This window comes from Electrona antarctica (assembly GCF_951216825.1).
Source record: "Electrona antarctica genome assembly, chromosome: 2".
In the NCBI taxonomy this organism is placed as follows: Eukaryota; Metazoa; Chordata; class Actinopteri; order Myctophiformes; family Myctophidae; genus Electrona; species Electrona antarctica.
The window spans coordinates 43,513,087-43,529,750 of NC_136807.1; the positions used below are offsets into that span (position 1 = coordinate 43,513,087).

Below are 16,664 nucleotides of genomic sequence, written 5' to 3' on the forward strand. Positions count from 1 at the left end.
ATTCAAACTGGAGCAGCAGTTGGCATTCAGGTTTCTGAGGACACACTGTGCTTCTCTGTCAGCATGTGACCCATGGAGGGCGATATGCAATCCCCTGCTCTCCGCATCCGCTGCATTATTGATCAGTGCGTTGAAATCCTCTGAAAACACACGCACGCACGCACGCACACTCACACACTCACACACACACACACACACACACACACACACACACACACACACACACACACACACACACACACACACAGACACTCACTCTACACAAGAAGGCATCTCTTTGCAAAATGCTCTCGAGCCCCCCTTTAGCTCAAGGAGGGAGCCACAGACCTGCGCTTAATTGGTCCTTTGACGATGCAGGACATTTGCATATGTAAGAGCTAATTATTGCTTTGAGGATGTGATTTCAGAGATTATGTTGGAAAGCGCTGAAAAGGCTGTAAAATGCCCTCGCTTAGTTGCCATAGCTGTGATTTGATTCCCACATGTAAATTGGGCTGTGGGGTTTTTCCCTGGGTTTCTATTGCTGGTCTGTTTAGATGGTTGCTATGTCCTGGGCACGCCCGTTACTTCAGCCATGTCTGTTCCTTTTTTTTCCACTCACCCTTCCACTCCATCTCCTCCTCCTACGCCACCCCCTTCTGCTCTGATGGTGGAGGTATGCATTTGTCTGGCTGGCCCCGGCCAGCTCTTTGAATTGGCCCGAGTGCAAGGCAGCTTTAGCCAACTCGGGCACAGTACTGTCAAGGGATATGGGTGTTGAGTGTGTACTGTATGTGGTGGGTGGGGGGGGGGGGGGGGGGGGGGACAACTAAAGTCTGGAAAGCCCTTAGAGTACAGTCATTCCTTTGGCTGTGTGCGTCTCCCCTTTCCTTTCCCTGTTCCCCCCTGTTGCCGATACCACCGCAAAGGCTTAGCCATGCTCTTGGTGTGGAAAGCTGGGACATCTGTGTCGGTGGGACCAGCGAGCATGCTTGAAAGGGATGACATGCCAGACATGGCTGCAGATTGTTGTTCATTAAGAAATGTCTGTGTGGGCCATAGGGAACGGCTGGGGAGAGCAGGAATGTCGTGGTGTCATCGTCATCATCATGTCATGTGCATGCACGGAGGACAGAACAGGTGATGGTTGGTTGGCCAGGGAGGGAAGGGTATACATGCTTTACCATCCATGAACTATCACTGTTCTGTTGTCTAAACCACACAAACCCTAGCGCCCTTATTTTGGGTTGAAGTTTTCACGGAAAAAACAGATTCCACAAGCTTGCAATGCGCCACGCTTGTAGATCGGCTATGTGTTCACTGAAAAGATTTGGTGTAGGGGGGAAAAGGAGCGGCGGAGGAGTAGTTGGTGACAGTGTATGTAGAACCTTGTGGGTCTCTAAAATAGTTTAAGTGGTTAATATGCAGTGCTGTTGTAGTACACAGATCAAGGACGAAGATGGTGATTACACACAATCACACATGCATGCTTAGTTGGCTTTCAATTCACGGACAGTCTTTCCCGTAGCATCCTAGCTGATGGTGTGTTCACTGAGGGGGGGTCTTTTGCTGTTTTGACCTATTCGCGTCCACCTACTAAAAATCATACTGTGGTAGCTGGTCATGATAATGCATTTAGGGGAGACACTGATGGAAAAAAGTATAAGCTTGCATTTGGTCAATGGTCTGTGTCACTTTTCGTTCCAAATATTATCTGTGTCGGTGCTGTGATTCACTGCACAGGAAGTATTTATATAGACAATATTTACCTGACATGTTTGAATGGCATGTTGTGATTTGTCCATGATGTACAACTATAGAACTATATTTATGGCTCATTTACAAATCCAGTGGTTGCATAATGTTTTCTCAAAGATTTCATCTTCAACTAAATGTGTCATATCCTGGCAATGTATGTTAATCCTTTAATAAACTGAAATAATAAAACAAAGAAAAGCCTATGACAAATGAAGACCGTTACAGTTCGAAAAACGTTGGTTGAATAAAGTGCCTGGATCTCCTTTTTTTTTATCTAAAAGAAACGCCTATGGTGGCACAAAATCACTGTACATTGTGCTCCAAGTTAAACTGGAAATAAAAGGAAGTGGCCGTTATCTTCTCTTCACACAATGGCCAAATGTCAGTGTTAACATGTATCTGTTTCTTCTCCAACAGTCATTCAGAACCCCAAACAACCAAAGGAACCAGCAAAGTCCTTCAGCTTCGACTACTCCTACTGGTCACACACTACGGTGAGCCTCTGCATATTCACAATTTAACCCATTTTTGGCGGGAACCCCTTTTGGTGTAAGCATTATGTTATGCTTTAGCTATTGAAAAATGTGTGAGTGGCGCGCTACGAGCTTGTAGGTCTGCTATTTTTGAAAAATCGAAGAACGACTGACATGGAAACATAGCTTTTTCAGAAAACTGTCAGGATGTAGAAGACATTTTTAGAATCTGATCTCAGGTCAAAATGGGTTCAGATTCTAAACAAGCGTCTCTACCGCCTGACAATACTGACTGAGTTTGAAAAGGCCGATTCCAAAAACGTATTCTAAATCCTAAAGGTTTTATGAAAAACACATGTTGCTATATCCTGTCATGTCATGTCTTTGGCTACCCTTCCGGATCTCGAAATACCTTGTTCCAGAGTTAATAATGTTCACTTTAAAAATATGTGGATTTGCACAAATTGTCACATTAAAAAAAATAAATAGCAGATGAGTTTGTATATTTTTCAATAGCCAAAGTATAAAATGACACGGATGCTTTCCCAGTTGTAATGGGTTCAATACATCTATATATATTTATTTAATCATGCATGTACATCTTTCCCACAGCCGGAGGACCCCAGCTTTGCATCACAGAACCTGGTGTACAATGACATTGGCAAAGAAATGCTGCAGCATGCCTTTGAAGGCTACAATGTCTGCATTTTCGCTTACGGACAGACGGGATCTGGCAAGTCTTACACAATGATGGGCAAGCAGGAGGAGGGACAAGAAGGAATCATTCCCATGGTAAGTACTGTATAGGCCCCTTTTAGGCACAGGAACCTTCCCTGAAATCAATGTTTATTACCAGTAAGGAGGAGGAATCAGTTTCTATAGAGAGGAAAAGGCTTAACTTGAATTATTAATTACGTCGTCATTTGGCAGTTGATGGTGTCTATGACCAGTAAGGTGTGCAAGAAAGTATTTTAGCATGACCCCAAATAGACACGGCTGTATGATGTAGGTCTACCAACGATTCCAGCCCAGGAGTGTATCAGCAGCTGACCCAATAATACCACATACTGTAATAATCAGAATGACCCCATTCAGATCCCTTCAGACACTTGCATTCAATACCCACCCCTTCAGACTCAGCTATGTTTCTATGGCAGTCATTCTTCGATTTTTCAAAAATAGCAGACCTACAAGCTCATAGCGCGCCACTCGGTGGCGCGCTATGAGCTTGTAGATCTGCTATTTTTCAATAGCTAAAGCATAACATAATGCACCAAAAGGGGTTCCCGCCCACGTCTCGTGTGCGTTTAGTCATCTACAATAATTGGTTGCCGCTTAAAACTGAGCAGCTAAGCAAGCTTCTCCGAGAGCATACTGCATTAAGAAATTAAGCTTCCAGCATTAGCACATCACAAATGAGTTACGGTGTTGACGACCAATGGCCTGGATGTTGAGGATGATGATGATGATGAGCTTACTGGAATGTTCTTGGCTGCCATTTGCCTAGATCAGGGGTGGGCAACTTTGAAGATGGAGAGGGCCACACTAGTTCCACACTCACTCCAGAGGGCCACACTAGTTCCACACTCACTCCAGAGGGCCACATTGCATAAACTGTTGTATCAAAAATAGCAGATCTACAAGCTCAAAACGCGTCGCACTGTGACGCGTTTTGAGCTGGTAGATCTGCTATTTTTGAATTGGAATCCTGAAAAGTAACATTTATTTAATTTCAAATGCATTTAGTTAAAGGTTAATTATGTTAACGTTATGAACTTAAATGCAATGCATGTAACAGCTGAAATAAATAATTATGTATCAATATTCGGATATTGGCCTGGGCCATGGCTCAATGGTCCAGGCACCTTGGCTGGTAATCCAGTCTGGCAGTGTGCCGCGGGTTTGACTCCCGATCCCGAAGGCCTTTACTGCATGTCTTCCCCCATCTCTCTCCCCATTTCCTGCCGGCCTACTGTCTGTCCCTCCATAAAAATATAAAATAAAGGCGAAAGCCACAAAAAAAATAATCATTTAATGTTCGGATATTAACCTGTGGGCCATATGAAGTGAAGGTTAGGGCCGCATATGGCCCCCGGGCTGTCAGTTTCCCATATATGATGAATATATGGTAGATGAATGTAGTCGCGGTACATTTCTGTATAACATATTTAAATGTCTTCTTACCTTCATCTAAGGCAGATTGCATCATTGGATGTCCAATTTCATCAAACCTATGGGCCTGTGAACCTGGCCTTATTTTCAGTAGACAAATCAGACTCAACCTATTTTTTTACAAACCACCTTGAACCAGATTCAGACTGCAAAATATCAGCCAACTCTAATTAAACCATCCAAACACGTTTTTAAAATTATTTTCCATTTCTAATATGCCTCTCCCTTTAGACACTCACTGGACACTGGATCCCATTTTGTTTTACTTGTGTTTCATTTATTTAAACCTGTGTTTATTAGTGTTACTGTTGTTTTTAGCTCCTTTACTCAGGGCTTGACATTAAGGCTTGTCCTGTTGTCCGGGACAAGTAATAAATCTTGCCGGACAAGTGCATCACATTTTTAGTTGTCCGTTTGACAAGTGACTCTTGGTTTCACTTTTTCTGTGACGCTCCTGGCAGCCAACAATATTGTCTGGCATTATTGTCTGGCTGTCCTAATAATCACCTTTCCAATATTGTTAATAATACTGTTGTTGTGCAGTAATTCATTCCTAAGACTTCAAATATTGTCCTCTAGTTTCATATCCATTTGAAAGTTCTGGCAGAAAACGTGTAAAAGTAAAACGTCCTAAGCACAAACGTATGGGGCACACAATTGACAGGTGTGGGGTAATTGATCACACTCAGTCTGCTAACCATAGGACTGACCTATGGCAGTGTATTTGGTCAGTCTGCTAACCATAGGACTGACCTATGGCAGTGTATTTGGTCAGTCTGCTAACCATAGGACTGACCTATGGCAGTGTATTTGGTCAGTCTGCTAACCATAGGACTGACCTATGGCAGTGTATTTGGTCAGTCTGCTAACCATAGGACTGACCTACTGTATGGCAGTGTATTTGGAATACATGAAATGTATGTAAGATCACAGACATTCTAAGGCTATTAACTTGTAAACTGAGAATATTCAAACATGTATTCACCAAAACCAACTTACAGTTAGTTGATTTAAAAAGTATTTGCGTGTGCTCCGGACAAGTGACTTTTATGTGAATGGGAAATGTACTTGTCCGAAGGACAAGTGCCTCAAAAAGTTAATGTCAAGCACTTCATATTTACTCCTAGTTTTACTCTCCTGTATGTCTCATTATCTTTATGTCTGCCTTCTGGTTTATTTTATACTTCGTATGAAGAGACTGAATAACAAGTCATATAAAATATTATCCGCCAATTTTTACTTCTCTTTATTATGTATCCATAACTTCATAAAGTTATCCATTGATCTCATGTCCCCCATTTCCTTTACATCTCCTTTTTTCCTTCCCGAATGAAATTAATTGACAGTCAAAATGTCTTCTCTCTGCCCCTCAGCTCTGTGAAGACCTTTTTGATAAAGTCACTGCAGACAACAACAAAGGCGAGCTCTCCTACTCGGTAGAGGTGAGTTTCACACTGCCTGGGGGGGTGGGGCTGTGTGTGTGTGTGTGTGTGGGGGGGGTCCGTAAACACACTTGTCACTTAATAAACGCACTTGGGAGAAGTGTTGACGCACACCACCTCCTTTTTTGTGTAGGAACAGGAACTCTGTTTGGCTCCTCCCCTTTCTTTATCCACTTCCTCCCAGGTGCTTCTGTGTTTGTTCCTACTAAGGGCCGAGTCATACTCCTACTTTTTCCGCTGTTGGCGCTGTAGTGCCGCCCCCCCCCCCCCCCACACATGCGCAACTGAAACGGTTGTTTCACTTCCATTTTCCAGGGGGGTGGAGCTTGTGGTTGCGGCGTGTTGTACATCTACTATTTTTGATGTGCAACACTGTCATACATACAAGTATGAATCAAGCTTATATTAAGCTTTAAGCTTGCCTTGTTCTGTCTCTGATGAACCCTCCAAAGTCATGGTGCGCTGTTAACTGCCTGGGGGGTGGGTTCTATAATGGTCTTTCTCACCACTTCCCACACTTGCATTGTTTTCTCCCTTTCTCTCTCTCTCTCTCTCTCTCTCTCTCTCTCTCTCTCTCTCTCTCTCTCACCCCTTCTCTCTCTCTCTCTCTCTCTCTCTCTCTCTCTCTCTCACCCCTTCTCTCTCTCTCTCTCTCTCTCTCTCTCTCTCTCTCTCTCTCTCTCTCTCTCTCATATGAACCCTCAAGTCTTGGTGCTCTGTTGACTCTGATAATACTTCAATCTCACGTTGCCTGCAGCTTCTGAGCTCTAGGGTTTCCTTAGCAACGGCACTATGACGAAATGTTAGTTTGCTCAAAGCTGAAAGCTACATTTGAGTATGAAAATGAAATGCTAGGTGATTCTTATCTAAGATGATGTACATTTTGAGCGCTGGCTATTTTGTTCATGCCGTTTGGTAATTATACCCAGGCAATGTATTGGAGGTTAGGTCACCAGAATGCATCCGCATAATGACATGCATTATTATAATGTATTATAAAGTCAGCAATAAAGTATATTGTATGCACTTTGTTTGAATAATGCAGTATAATATATACTTTTTATGTTTTACCCCAAAGTAATACAATTACATTTTATTATAGTGCTAAATCACAGCAAGTTGTCTCAAGATGCTTTTCACATCGAACAGAGACCCATTGTTTCCCTACTAGGCGAGCATTTGGCAGCAGTGACAAGGAAAACTTCCCATTTAACAGGAATAAACCTCGAGCAGTCCCAGGCTCTGCCTCGACTGTAGAGAGAGAGAGAGAGAGAGGACACAAAGATGCTCAACAATAATATCAACTATAATGACAATAACAACAACTATAATAACGGTCTGCAGCCGTTTCCAACGAAAACCGTGGAAACCCTCGATCCACAGCCGGGTTCTCTTCTATCCTACTTTTAACCCTAGTGAAGGAGTCTGCTTCCTGGACCGAAACTGGGAGAAGGTTCCACACTTGAGGAGTTACACTATTCTACTTTTACAGATTCTAGGAATGCCAAATACACCTACGGTACATATAAACACATACATTTTGTATGTTGTAAAAAGTTATCCCGGATAATTATATCCTGCTATTGCTTCACCGCGGTTGTGAAGTTCTTAAGGTCTCAGCAGACTGCAAAGAAGCCGTACTTTCTTCCTCTTGGCATAACTCTACACGGCAGCAGACCTACATGATTTAAAACCACACAAATGTAGTCTGCGTGCTGTTCCAAGTCCATGCCTTCGCAGCATAACTCTGTTCTCTATTCTTCATGCTGTGCTTTCTAGGTCAGTTATATGGAGATCTACTGCGAGAGAGTTCGGGATTTGCTTAACCCCAAGAACAAAGGGAACTTGCGTGTACGAGAGCACCCCCTGTTGGGTCCCTACGTGGAGGACCTGTCCAAGCTTGCCGTCACCAACTATATAGACATCGCTGACCTCATGGATGCAGGCAACAAGGCCAGGTAAGCCCCGGCCTCGGGATGACTCGGAGATCTGTGGAGAGGACGATGGGGTGGTGGTCATTCTAGAGCCAGACCAATGGACATTATTTGACCGTCCCGGACTTTATACAGTACCTGTAGGTGAAAAATGTGACACGCTTTACAGATCTACAAGATCACAGTGTGTCACCTGAGCTGCTATTTTTATGAAAACTTTTGAACAGTGCTTAAATAGTTAGATTAATAAATGATGGATTGCGGTTTGCTCTTTTTAACAAGATATTAGGTATTAGATATAACAAAAATCTGGCATCGGTCGGGCTGTAGCTACTAGTCGTGTTAATTAATTAATATCCCATTTCTGGACCCACAGGTACAGTACACCTGTTGGCCTAGAACTGAAACCTGCTAGAACATAATCTCTAGACTAGTACTGCTTCCACTGTGCGAGCGGAGTGGACTGCCCAGTGCCCACCCTTCGTTTGAGGGGGAAAAGTGGGGTAATGATGTGGGAAGTTAACACCTGCATCCTGTATTAGAAATAAATAGCCTAATAGCATAGCATAGAATAATGATGAATCTCATGTGTTTATAACACGCTGCAGATGCGTTTGGAATCATCGGGAATCATCTAACCTGCATTTTTGTCACTGTTGACCGGTTATTTTTTGAACGGAATTTCTGTGGTTGTGGTCACGAGACACGTGTGTTTCTTGCTTAAATATTTACTGTGGCCACTTAACATAAATAAAATAACAAACGGAAAGAAAAGCACAAATACTGCAAGTAGTAGATCGGAGAGGCTTATTGTCGGAAACGCGAGAGTCTATCCCCGTTTCGTTGCGCTAGACCCACTGGGAGATGGATTGCCGAAGCGGAGCGCACCATAATCTCCCACTACATCAGCTCCCAGTACTTGCCGCACGACTTGCCGCACCCAAGCTGCGCTATACCCAGGCCCGTGATCGAACCCATGACTTTGTGTTCGACTGAGCTTACCCGGACACGCACAAATAAATGACTGGTTAAACCAGGGTAGAACTAGAGAGATACGGAAATAATTTGTGTGACACCACCAACCCAGTCATAATCTTCCCATGCTGACTCGGAGGGATTATTTCTAGAACATGTCGCATAAAGCCCATATCTCCCATGTGGCAATCCCTGTGAAATGTATTTATGTTTTGTGTCCTCACAATATAATATTATGTATGATTCCCTGGTCTCACACAGACTTTACACCCCAGTGAAATTGTAATAGAAACGATGATTCAAATGAGTCCTGAGTTTCATTGTACCTCATCTTGGTGTCCTGAAAGTATTCAAGTATTCAGTCAATACTCCTTTTTATTTTATTGTAATATTTTTTTTATCCCACGATTTTTGTGACTCATTTTTTTTCACCCAGTGCCAATAATGCCTAAGCTGTAATCCTGGGCGCTACTCTCCCTCTGCCAAACTGGGGAGAGCCCCGAACTGAGCTCATGCTTCCTTCAATGCATGAGGAGTGAGCAGACTACTTCTCATCAGAGGAGAGTTTCCCCAGTAGGACGTAGCACGTGGAAGGAACCAGTGTTGTTTTTGGCAGCAAAATTAGATTTTAGTTTTAGTCATAGTCTTTTGAATAGTTTTCATATAGTTTTAGTCACATTTTAGTCACCTGGAATGATTTAGTGTTAGTCTAGTTTTAGTCGACTAAATGTCATAAGATTTTAGTCGACTAAATCTACAGTTAATTTAGTCGACTAAAATGTATTTTGGTGGGCCTTGATGCCATCGAAATGACTGTTTTTACACTTGCTGAAAATAGCCGATCTACAAGCTCACAACGCGTCGCAGCGCGACGCGTTGTGAGCTTGTAGATCGGCTATTTTCAGCAAGCAACCAAAATTGTAAAATGACTTGTACTGGATCTCTTGTCCACTAGTCCCTTCTTAACATTTTAGTCTAGTTTTTATTTGTTGACGAAATTGTCAGTATATTTAGTCTCAGTTTTAGTCATAGCTTAGTTTTTATTTAGTTTCCATTTAGTTTTCGTCAGTGAAAAAAGGTAGTTGACGAACATTTTTTGTCTTAGTTTTAGTCGACGAAAACCTGCTGTTGAGGAACACGTTATTCCAACCAGTTCCTTTCCCCAGGGACAACAGGCGCTTTTCAGGAAATGGGGAAACGGAACCTGTGTTCCAATGGATGTAATTGGTATTCACGCACAAGTTCCTTGTTAATACTTTTCACTAGTTAATATTTATAAAACCCAAGCTTTCGCCACTTTCAAACTGCCATCCTATCCTTAAAGGAGCATTCAGTGATTTGGGTGATTTGGAAAAAACCCCGGTCCACCCGGTAACAAGATGTGCACATGCACACGCTCTACAGTGGGGGAAGTACAACAGACCAACAGCACATGCACCAATGCCCGCCCCACTCGATCATGATTGGAGGAAGGCCCCTCTCATCCTGATTGGATGAAGGCTTTGCCACCCAAAGCCCAAACCGAAACTAGGGTTTTTTGACCCCAGGGGCTCACTGGGGACAGGGAGGAACTCCTTATATGGTCAGCACACTTTATAGTAGGGAGGATTATCCAAAAAATAAGTGATATTTGAATTAAGTGAAATCACTGAATATACCTTTAAATAAAAATAAAAATAGCTGATCTGCAAACTAACAACATGTGGCAGCGTGACGGCTTGTCAGCTTGTAGGCTGGCTATTTTAAAGTAGAAAACAGGGCATGGATTTTTATGGAAAAGCATAGAAACAAGGAGACGGCAACAAGTGTTTTCTGTTTTGACCTACAGAACTGTGGCCGCCACCAACATGAATGAGACCAGCAGCAGGTCCCATGCGGTCTTCACCATTGTTTTCACACAGAAGAAACACGACAGTGTGACAGACCAAACCACAGAAAAGGTCAGAGAGGGAGAAGGAAAGGCTACCTTCTGTTGAGCAGTGTTGTTTTTGGCAGCAAATTTTGATTTTAGTTTTAGTCATAGTCTCTTGAATAGTTTTAATTTAGTTTTAGTCACATTTTAGTCACCTGGAATGTTTTTGTGTTAGTCTAGTTTTAGTCGACTAAATGTCATAAGATTTTAGTCGACTAAATCTACAGTTGATTTAGTCGACTAAAATGTATTTTGGTGGGCCTTGATGCTGTCGTAATGACAGATTTTATACTTGCTGAAAATAGCAGATCTACAAGCTCACAACGCGTCGCAGCGCGACGCGTTGTGAGCTTGTAGATCTGCTATTTTCAGCATGTAACCAAGTGTAAATGACTTATACTGGATCTCTTGTCCACTATTCCCTCCCTAACATTTTAGTCTAGTTTTTATTTGTTGACGAAATTGTCAATATATTTAGTCTTAGTTTTAGTCATCATAGCTTAGTTTTCATTTAGTTTCCATTTAGTTTTCGTCAGTGAAAAAAGGTAGTCGACGAACATTTTTCGTCTTAGTTTTAGTCGACGAAAACAACACTGCTGTTGAGACTTGGCTTGAGCTTCTCCACATGTCTTAACTCCCGCTTCAGAAACTATTGTGGGAGTTCTCACCATGTTTTACTTTCAACTTCTGAGCTGTGTTTAAAAATGCAAAACAGGAAATTCACTCGATATAACAAATAAGGGGATAGGTGTATATATATAATTTATAGCATGTGTACTACCATAGGAACTAAAGAAGAGAAATGGCAAAAAATAAAAAAGCATAAAATGGGCTCATACTGAAAATAAACTTGCACATGGTTACATAAACGTATATTGTAGCACAAGATGTCACACTAATTACATCATGACACCATGACCAATCATTCTGCTCTGATAAAATTAGGGAGGGCACATTTATTTTATCCACTGACAACACTTCTTTTAACTCAGAGTTTGAGGTCTAGACATTAGTGTGACTTGGTCAGTGTGGTTATCTGAGGAAAATAAATGTCCCTTTGGGATTTTGCTTCCCACATTTCCTCTGATTGTAGAGATAACAAAAGCCACTGTGTTATTCTAAACACAATGCCTATTGTAGTGAGATACAGATTTTATCGCAGGGTCACGTCTCATTTTCCCAGTAGCACTCACATAGTTGAAATGATTTACAGTTTTTGGGGGGGGTGGTTTGGATTGATTGATTTGTTCAAAAGCTTGAATTAATTCATAACCGGTTCAAGAAAACCCATAAGGCCAGTTGCTATAGACCATATGTACGTGGTGGCCATTCTGCCATGTCATACTCAGGGTTGGTTTGACGTAGAGGACCCCCTCTAAAACGAGTTGATACAACTCAAGGGGCTATCCTCTAAAGAAATACAATTTCAATATAAAATGGCCACCGTGTGAATAATGGTCTAGCAACTGTGAATGATTGTGATGGCAGTGATTATCCCTGGTTCATCTTCATTGGTGCATCTTACATATTGGTTTTTAGTTTGGTGCATGTTACAAATCAATGTATTGTACTTTTCAGGTCAGTAAAATCAGTCTCGTAGACCTGGCAGGAAGTGAACGAGCAGATTCTACAGGAGCCACGGGCACCAGGCTAAAGGTACATCTCCCTTTAAGGCTCATTTATGCTGATTTTCAGCTGATTTCCAACTGGATTATTGCCGACAATAAAAGGGATAGCTTCAGGAATAACTCACATTTGCTTTATTCTGTGTTGTTGTTGTAGGAGGGAGCGAACATCAACAAATCTCTGACCACATTAGGAAAGGTTATATCTGCCTTGGCCGAAGTGGTGAGTTGTGCATCTTGTCTCTCCGTTTCTCCTCTTTCTCTCCCTCTGTATTAATAGGTCTTCCTTCTCTTAGCCTCTCTCCTCCACTGTTCCCTCTTCTCCCAGTATTGTCAAGGAATCTGTGTGTGTCACTGGCATGCGGTAATATTGTCTGCCCTTGTGTTCTCTCTCTGTCCCTTGTCCCGATAATGCATACCTAAAGGATAACACTATCAGCAAGGTAAACCCTCTGACAGCTCAACTATTAACATAGGAAGATTTGATAATCCTTGTGCAATGTTGATCATGCCACTGTGTCATTTCCACATTAAACGACTTAAACCTTAGTAAATTAATGAATACTTAGTCCGTTCTTTTTTCCCCCCTCTTCGCCATATCTCTTAACCGAACATAGCAGATCTACAAGCTGTGCAATTTAATACAAAATAAAATAAAATAAAGTGTGTTTATTAAAAGGATAAGCAAAAAGCACAATCTTTGCGCTTGGACTAAATGTAATCAAATCAGTTATATGACCTTGTTTCTGCTATATGTGAGATATTTGTCATCATACTAATGTATGATCATTGTCAGTGATCATTTGTCATTTTCAGTGCTAACACAGAGAACATTGAATGAATAATGTTAATGTTGCTGTCTTCCCAGACAGCAAAGATAACATGTTATGTTGTTTATCGCAGAGCAAGAAGAAGAAGAAGACCGACTTCATCCCATACAGAGACTCTGTTTTGACATGGCTGCTGAGGGAGAACCTTGGTATGATATTAATCATAGAAAACGACTCACTTTTCAGTGGGAAATCCATTGTCTACTATATCTGATAATAATGTACATTAAATGTTTAGCAAAATTATTCCTGGCTCAAAGAAAAGCCACAAGTGTCTGTGTCTGCACACTGTAGCAGACCGTTCCCTTTTTGATTCTGATATTGTGCGACCTCTGTCACAAGACAGAACTGACCCTTTATGGATGCTGTGTTTTCAGGTGGAAACTCCAGAACGGCTATGGTAGCTGCCCTCAGTCCTGCAGACATCAACTATGACGAAACGCTCAGTACGCTTCGGTACGTTTTTCTGTTTAAGACACAGAATGATTGAAATGTCTGTGTTTGTCTGTCCGTCTTTTTTTGTATTTATTTTTTAAGATTTTGCCTTTATTGATAGTTTCAAGTGAAGATGGACAGGAAAGAGAGAGAGAGAGGGGGAGAGACATGCAGCAAAGGTCATCATGAGCGGGACTCGAACACGCGACGTGCTGTCAGGCCAGAGCCTATATGTGGCATGCACCTGGACCACTAGGCCAGCGGGCGTCTGTTCGTCTTTTTTACAGTTAATCTCCGACACCGTTCTACCGATCGTCGTGAAACTGTGCACACACACTCCCTGGAGGCCAGAGCATCACATTGGCCTGTTGTAGTGCCACCAGGAGGACGATTTTTGCTCACTGAAATCAATATTCATTATCTCTATAGTCATGTGATCAAGACAGATCTGTCAGATTTTTCATATTCCATCCTGATTTGCTTCCAAAGTTTGTGGGGGCGGTCTGTTTTGCACAATATGCCACACATCATGAATGCAGAACGCGATTTCTGGGAAACTTTGCATGCACATTCCCACCAAGCCAAGGAAGAACCTTCATCTTTCACATTTTCCAAACCTCCTCATGGTGGCGCTACACTTCACGTGTTGGCCTATAACTCTTGGATGTACAGTCAACATATTTAACACATTTTCTGCATTTTATTCAAAACACACTTTTTGCTGCTACTACATATTTTGTCCAAAACTCACACAAATCGGTACACATCATCTCTGGGATCATGTGATCAAGGTGTATAAGTTAGATGTTTCAGATCCTGTTCCAAGTGGCTATGACTGCCTTCCAAAGTTTGCAGGCCCTGGGTAGGCAACTCGGCCTGGCGGATACCTGTGCTCCGAGAAGCACACGTCTTCATGCACTGAAGTTATCCTGTTTTTTTCCCCCCTTGCTTCGACAGCTATGCCGACCGTGCCAAGAACATCAAGTGCAACGCTGTCATCAACGAGGACCCCAACAACAAACTTGTGCGCGACCTGAAGGACGAGGTGACTCGACTGAAGGAGCTGCTTCGGGCCCAGGGCCTGGGAGACATCCTGGACGGTAAGGCTCCATTTTCAACACGCTGCACGGCGTGCCACGATGCGCTGTACACTACCTCCTCTCTCAGGGTCTACAGTACCACAAGCTGGCATCATCTCCACTCTGTGTGTTGTTGCTCATCAATCCAACTCTGTGTCGTCTGATGCCCTGCCCTTTGTAGTGGCTACATACTAGCACCTAAAACTCTATTAGAGCTGCAACTACTACCACAGTAAATAACAAGTTGTTAATTTAACGAGTGTGAACAAATCATTTGAACTCTCAAGGTTACAAATGGAGAAATGAACACTGAGGGTTTGCTGTATGCAGTAGAGTAGATAAGAGAGTGAAATTAGCAAATTCCTTAGTGTTCGTGGCTACTTTAGAGCAACAAACTACATACTGTTAAGCACATAGCCTAGTTAAATAGTGCCTATTAATGATTTCTAATACCTGAATGCACAATTGCATGCTTAACCTACTGTAGCACTCGACAATAGCCATCCCATCTTGTCTAATCCTCATTTTCCTGTTCATTCTCATCGTACTACTTGGCGAGAAAATGTCTGTAAATGTTTCCTTCCATTCTACTGGTCCTGAACTCTTATCCTCTCCATCCTTTCCTGCTTACCCCTCAGCCGAGCCTATGGGGGATGATTACCCAGGAAGTGGAATCAAATGTGTGTATATGAGCAGCGATAGTCGTGCGTCGTATATTGATTTATTTTTGCACTACTACTGCTAGCTAAGCTAACATTGCTTAATATATCGCAGGCTGACCAACCCCTCCCCAGCTTTTTGCATGTCAGTGCTGAAGATGCTAAGACGCTAAAGCTAAACATAAAGAAATGCAGAACTGCAAGGCTTCCACTGGCCCGCTGAAGTGACTATGACTAGCATGCCACTAGATAAGCATGCTTTGCACTGGCATTGATTTGATCAAACAAAATTGCTGAGGCAGAGCTACATACAAAAGAAAACCCTCACAAGGTACAGATTGACGTCTGAACTTCATTAACCTCTGATTCCATCTGAATATCTTGTCTGTCTCCTCCTCCACCCCAACCCATCATTTTGACCATTATGGCTCCTAATCTCACTCTCTCCAACTCTTCTCCTTGCCAGTGAGCTTGTGGTCCGCACCTTTATTTGATTTTCTCCTTTCATTTTGACTAATTATCCACTGCAGGTGACAATGTTCAAGGCATTAGAATGCAGCTTCTCAGTCCTCAAAGTGAGGCTCAGAACTTCAGGCGGAAAGGTGCATGATTTTACTTTACTGGCTAGCCAGACTAGAGGTATTTGTATCCAGCTGGTGCTCATTTGAAGTGATTTTGCAGTAGTATTGAGTTAATAGTTTCTGTTAGCTACAATAGCTAGTGTGCTTTATTTTTTTTCTTGCTTTATTCTCCAAAATCCCCAAACTTTCCTCTCTTGTCCTGTTTTTTGTTCCAACATTCCCCGTTCTGTCAATCTCACAAGCTGTGTAGTGTACATGTGTATGTTCACCTAATCATTATCCATAGAAAAGAGCATACATTTGTCTTATTTTCCCCTAGAGACAAACGTACATTTGGCATATGTTCCCCCTTTATGAATCCCCTATGATTCAGTTGGCCAACAACTAGGTCTTGAGTTTTCTCCTTTAGGAAATTTGCCCTTCTGCAAATTTTAACTATAAATGTCAGCAACTCTTAAATTATTCAATGGCTTTTATCAGTTGACCATATTTATAACCACTTAAACCCTAGCGCCCCTTTTCTGGGGTGAATTTTGGGCCAAACATATATTATTGTATGGCGTGAAAACAGAAGGGGGCCTAGTATAGGGCCCTGAGGGACTCCAGTTAAAGGGGAAAACCACCCATTTTCAACATTTTACTATGTCATTAATATACCTTAGAGCTGTTGTGTGGAAATAATAAAAAGTCCCCCCATTTTGTGTTTCCTAGAACTGTAATTATGAAAAAAATCATTAACATGGTGAAACACATCTTGATGACATCATCATGATGTGTTTCACCATGTTAGTTCTAGGAAACACAGAATGG

The 16,664-nt window shown here is 42.2% G+C and overlaps 1 protein-coding gene across 2 annotated transcripts in view; it reads left to right on the forward strand.

Moving 5' to 3' along the window:
* Positions 1–16,664, forward strand: part of kif1b (kinesin family member 1B) — a 100,230-nt gene that overhangs the window by 28,604 nt on the left and 54,962 nt on the right. Inside the window, exons 3-13 of one of the 2 annotated variants that reach the window (XM_079492548.1) lie at positions 2,155–2,231; positions 2,823–3,002; positions 5,756–5,824; positions 7,604–7,782; positions 10,562–10,673; positions 12,224–12,301; positions 12,428–12,493; positions 13,174–13,249; positions 13,478–13,556; positions 14,493–14,635; positions 15,253–15,294. In XM_079492548.1, the coding sequence (XP_079348674.1) occupies positions 2,155–2,231; positions 2,823–3,002; positions 5,756–5,824; positions 7,604–7,782; positions 10,562–10,673; positions 12,224–12,301; positions 12,428–12,493; positions 13,174–13,249; positions 13,478–13,556; positions 14,493–14,635; positions 15,253–15,294 (1,101 nt within the window). The remainder of the gene's footprint in view (positions 1–2,154; positions 2,232–2,822; positions 3,003–5,755; positions 5,825–7,603; positions 7,783–10,561; positions 10,674–12,223; positions 12,302–12,427; positions 12,494–13,173; positions 13,250–13,477; positions 13,557–14,492; positions 14,636–15,252; positions 15,295–16,664) is intronic. The other variant, XM_079492547.1, reaches the window with a different exon arrangement.